Source organism: Arachis hypogaea, chromosome 16, assembly GCF_003086295.3.
Source record: "Arachis hypogaea cultivar Tifrunner chromosome 16, arahy.Tifrunner.gnm2.J5K5, whole genome shotgun sequence".
Classification (NCBI taxonomy): domain Eukaryota; kingdom Viridiplantae; phylum Streptophyta; class Magnoliopsida; order Fabales; family Fabaceae; genus Arachis; species Arachis hypogaea.
The window spans coordinates 150,543,454-150,549,022 of NC_092051.1; the positions used below are offsets into that span (position 1 = coordinate 150,543,454).

A 5,569-nucleotide genomic window follows, 5' to 3' on the forward strand; every position below is an offset into this window, starting at 1 on the left:
AGGAATTAGAATGAGTTAGGTTAGACTGAGAAGGATAATTTTGAATTTTTGAGTAGTTTTTTGGATTTTGGATAGTTTTGTTGTACGAAACTCATTTTTTATGGATATAACTTTAATTTCGTTGTTTTCGTGAATAAATTTATCAATATTTAAAACTATTGTCGATAAAAATGGTAGTTTATCATTTTTTTAATATAAAGATAAAAAATTTGATGATCAAATTTTATAACAAAATCTTAGGAATACACAAATTTAACTTTTAAATTTTGAATTAAAAAAAATAAAAAAATCATAAACACAAATCTAAGTCTCAACTTTTTGATACCTCTCAATATTTTTTTAAATTTTTCTCTACAATTTCGTAATTCATTTTTTATCTCTATATTACAGCAAAGATACACTATCTTCCTCAATATTAAAATTAAAAAGCGAAAAATGAAAGGAAAAAAATTGTACAAAATGCTACACATATACATAGCCAAGATAGAATTAAAAAAAAAGTTGAAATAAAGAAAGTAATATCATAGCAATTATTAGATAGTAAAAGTTGATTAATTGTTGATAGCTGACCATACTTACATGGATGGTATCTTCATCCGAAATGGATCCAAATAGGCAAAAATCTCAAATGCTTTTGGAATGTGAAGATATTAGGTTAAAAATTTTCCCCATTTTTATAAGATAATGTGGGACAAGGTTTTGAGCCCTAGGGTTGACAAGTCCATCACCATTCCACATGCCATGGCCCTAATTTCAACTTCAAGTGTTTGGTACCTTGTGACCATGTGGGGAATCAACGCCAAACCTAGTTGGGTCCTATCTATTGGAGTAAGATATGTTAATTTTGCTACTACCTCCTAAAAATAAAGGTGCAATTCCTAAGGCTTTGTCTCACATATATGAATGAAGCCAAGACATTACAATGGATACATTGGATTTTAGTAGTTGTGTCCAAGGTTGTCTCATTTCGTGTAAGTTGGGAATAGTAATTACTATTTACTAATTAGGTTAAAATTTTCCTTAAAATAAAGGTTTTATGATATGAATGTTTTGACATAATTGATGGAGTTCATTTGTTTGGTAAAGCTTTTATATGTTTTGAGCAAAACAAAAACTATAAAAGATAGTTTGGGATTAAAAACAAAACACATTATCGGTAAATAATATTGACAAATCACTGCCATATGCCCATATATACCTTCCATTCTCATAAATTCGGTATAAGCTATTGTTTTGATATATACATATATATATAGGTATGAGTTGATGTATTTTTTGTGGGGCAAAAAACATGGTAAAGAATAAAAATCTTTCAACAATATGATGATACATATAAACTTGATAAACTTTAAATTCGACTATCCTAAATTACTAAAATTAGTTATAGCTTGCCATACTATATTTGATATTTTTTTTTGGTATTTTTTTGTGAGTATTGCACACAAAATATGATAATAGCATATTTAAAGGCCCAAAGTAGCTGAATCATATGAGCCAAGCCCAATGCACCGCATGAAACCGAATATTTATTTATTTATTTATTCCTTTTCGAGTTTTCTAAACACAGCTTAGCAACTGTCCAAAAAAAAAAAAACAGCTTAGCACATTTTTCTGTTCGGTACTCTGATTTATTTATTTAATAGGAAAAACTGTTATATTTTGTAAAAGATATATTTTTTTATTTTACTTAAAATAGTTAAATAGGAATGGTGTAAAGCAATTCTCTTCCTTCTCTTTGCGGTCCTCAATTCCTCATCTATGCTTTCATAAATTTCCTTTTAAGCAAAGACTTGTTTACATGTGCAGATCTGATTCTTTACCAACTTTATTTACATTTATTTGAAAGTGAAAAAAATAATAATAATAAAACAAGAGAGAAATAGAAAAGGACGTTTTTGCCCACCAGAACTGTGGTCCTACTCTCTATTTTTTGGGGGGATCTACACATGCAAAGAGAGGCCCATTTCGGTTTTGGGTAAAAATGTTGCATGACCACGGGGGCCCAAAATTATTACAAAAATTGCTCTAAGAGAGAGCCCAAATAAACCACAAAGTTCTCATTGGGGAAAAATAACTGGTGGCAAACTCTTCTGATTTTTTGTGAATTCAAAAGATCATCGTTTTGCGTGAATTGAATGGATTAGGTGGGAATAAGGGTTCTATTTTTTGGGCCTGGTCCTTTGTGGCCCACGGTCCTGACCAAAAACAAAAAGATCATGGCTTTGAGGTCAGATTAAGGGTAAATGTTGATCAAAAGATATTTCAGTCTAATTATGTTGCTTCAAATTTAAAAGCTCAGTCTTCTATTGCATCATATTATATTATAATATATACTAATTTGTTCTCGACCATAACACTTAAAAAAACACTTGTCAAGACATGATTCTTCATCAACGGTGCATGGCTCCAGAAACTGCCCCATCTGCATGAACACTTGGATTCTGGTAGCATGCTTTGCATAGCTCATTGTACTTATTGATGTCAAAGTTGTTTGCCTTCATGAGGCGTTCTTGCTTGACCTTGAATCTGCTATGGAAATAGCCTTGGAATGTGGGTTCTGTTGAGGTCCTTAGGAAGAAAATGTATGCCAAGGCAAAGTGTATGGAAGTAACAAAGAAGCATATGGGTTCCATCACATCCCAAGTTAGCTCCCAAAATGTGAGCCTCATGAAGCCCAGGGTTTGCAGGGTTAAAAAGCCCAGCCCACAATAAAGCTCGGTTTTCACCTGGGCTTTGGCCTTTTTATCTATTAGTGCCTTTCGCTTCTCCATCTCATCTAACTCCTTCCTTCTTGGGTCATTTGGTTTGGCTATTGATTGATAGATTAAGCTCTCCATTGCTTTTGCTACCTGTTCGTTCACAACACAAGAAATTAGTAGAAAAATGGGAAATTATAAGTTGATTCAATCCTTAAACATTCATTACTAATTAAACAAATTTTAACTTTTTTATTTATTATATTTTATACTAATAGTCCATTTGGTTTTCCATTGTTGTAATTAATCAGAAGTTGAATGATGACTTCACAAAATTGATTGTAGATAAATTGAGGAAGGAATCTCGGGAAGTTATTTACTTATTTTCTTCATTGATTGATTTGGCCACTTGTTGAAACTGAACCAAGAAAGAGGGAAAAAGGCATTGAATATAGATGGCAGGCATGCAAATAATGGAAGGTAGTGCACAGGTGATACAAGCCAAGCCAAAGGGCACCTCAACCCACACACAAAGAGTCATGCTTCAAAAGCAGAGCACCGAAAACCCGGCACCTCTGATAATAATACTGAATCTAAACAACACGCCACACACTCTCATACGTTATACCTCTAGACTCTAGTACATTATTGATCTCATCTCCCCCGGTTCTTACCTCAACCATATCAACCTCCTACAATGTTTGCATGTCAAGTATTTTCTTTTTTCTTTTTTTTATAAAAAATATTTAAAAAAATATATATATATAAACACAAAAAAATTAAGGTGTTCTCTTTTTACTCTTCCCTTAACGGTTAACCTACCTTAGCTTAAAAATTTTTTGACATTAACAAAGCTTCGTGAAAGATTAAAATATTAATATAACAAAAATACTAAAAAATAAAAATATGATAAAAATAATATTTTTTTCATAAATCACAGACAATTCTTATATTTATAAAAAAATTGTGCATTTTATTTAAATTTTTATAAAAATATTGATAATTATTTAAAAAGTGTATAAAAAACTGAAGCAAACTTAAACTTTAATTTAGATTCTTTTTATTCTTTTAACAGATTTTGTTTATTAAAAATATTTATTTGACGTAAAATTATCAATTTAAAAATAAAAAATAAATTAATTCAAATACTATTAGCTATATTATTTTTTATTAGTTTTATTGTTAATTATAATTAATTATAATAGGAATATACAGGTGTAACCAAACAACAAGTTCTCATCTTAAAAAATTTTAAAAATAAATAAAAAAATTAAAACAAAATTATAGTTACACTTATGTACTTTTTATGTACTCTTATTATAATTAATTACAACTAATATTAAACTAATGCAAAATGAACTAAATAATAAATACTATTATTTCCATTTTTTTGTACATTAAAAATAATGAACTTATGTGACAGTTGATTATTTTAGAATCATAATGATTTTTTAGAAAAATAAATAAAAGTATAAAATATTTAATTTTGGTAAAAGAAAAATGAAAAAATGCCATGCAAAAACCAATACAAAAGAAAGAAACAAATATAAAATGGTGGGTACTCCCATGAAGATATTATAATTGTCTTCATGTGATGATTTTTCTTTTTAACCCTTAGATGATGGAGTGTAGGGTTAGATTTTGATATGTTATAAAAGTGTTGTTTTTATTTGAAGTGTGGCCAAATCAATAAATCACACTTTTATACAAAGCATCTTCATAAAAAGATATTTTTTGCATCTTCATTTGAGTAGCTCCCATATAAAATACCTGTTTCGGTCGGAGAAAGACAACGTTACCAAAAACGATGACGTCTCCGGCGTTATCGAGAATCTTTGCAAACTCTTCTCCGAGATTGCGATTCTCACAGGCTTCTACGCAGATCCGCAGGAACTCACCGTACGAAATCGAGGCAGGCGGAACTTCACTCAGCTTCGCCTTCACCTTCTCTGCCATCGTAGCCTTTAGAACCTTCCTCACTTCCTCTGCCGAAATTCCGCTTTCGAGAAAAGAGTCGTTGGTGACAGGTGATACCGGTGACGGTGATGGAGGAGCCATGCGAAAACGATCTCTGGTGATGGTGACGTTGTTGATACTTCTGAGCTTCTCTCTCAGCTTCTCCCCTACGGGAATAGAGAGAAACTCCGGGAACCTTGTCGGAGCGGAGTGGTACACTGCTCGCTTGAAGAGGAATCGCCGGAAAAATCCTGTGTCGCTGGTGGCAGGTTTCGACGGCGAAGTTAGAAAGGTGGATGGAATAGAAGGTGGCGAGATCGTGCGGTGGAATGCCGCCGGTGACGCCATTGTTTTAAAACCGTCCAAAAGACGCTTTGTGAAGAGTTTCCGAAGCGCCATTGATAAGTGCGTGAAGATTTTTTTTATTATTTTTTAAATTATTTTTTGTAATGTTTTTGTTTCTCTCTCTTAACTGTTTAAATTTTAGAAGGAGAAATGAAGACAGTCCACTAACAAAGTGATGTTTCGAAAGCGCTCTGAAAATTTTGGAAAAAGGTTTCTTCGTATAAATACTGTCCAAAGATTGAGGAAGATTTTTCTGCCTCAAATTTTTTTATTTTTAAATTTTCACTGATACCGATCTTATTTATATTTATCGTGGAGCAGTATATTTTTAGTTTATTTTTGAGATTTACAAGGAGAAGGATATAATGTTAGGATATGATACTGTTTCTTTTATTTATTAATTTATTTTTTTTAATAATATTTGTTTTTTATTTATCTTCTCATGTAAAATTTATTACTGAATTATCAACTATAAATTTATTAAGTAAGAGTGTAAAAAAATTGTTCTGCTATCCTCTCTTTGTTAATTAATGGTTATTTAGTGATTTTACTCATATAATACCGTTATATTT

The 5,569-nt window shown here is 31.0% G+C and overlaps 1 protein-coding gene across 1 annotated transcript; it reads right to left on the reverse strand.

Annotated features, from left to right (window-relative positions):
* Positions 1-2,260: 2,260 nt before the first annotated feature.
* On the reverse strand, positions 2,261-5,194 carry LOC140180425 (calcium uniporter protein 4, mitochondrial-like). Its single transcript, XM_072221547.1, has 2 exons — positions 4,467-5,194; positions 2,261-2,849 (listed from the first exon to the last, which is right to left on the reverse strand). The coding sequence occupies exons 1-2, from the start codon at positions 5,049-5,051 to the stop codon at positions 2,391-2,393; spliced, it is 1,044 nt and encodes a 347-aa protein (XP_072077648.1). The 5' UTR covers positions 5,052-5,194; the 3' UTR covers positions 2,261-2,390.
* Positions 5,195-5,569: the final 375 nt, after the last annotated feature.

Coding starts and splice junctions, on each gene's coding strand:
- LOC140180425 (XM_072221547.1), bottom strand. CDS start 5,051: ATGGCGCTTCGGAAACTCTTCACAAAGCGTCTTTTGGACGGTTTTAAA. Junction 2,850..4,466: donor TCTTTCTCCGACCGAAACAG/GTATTTTATATG, acceptor GTGAACGAACAG/GTAGCAAAAGCAATGGAGAG.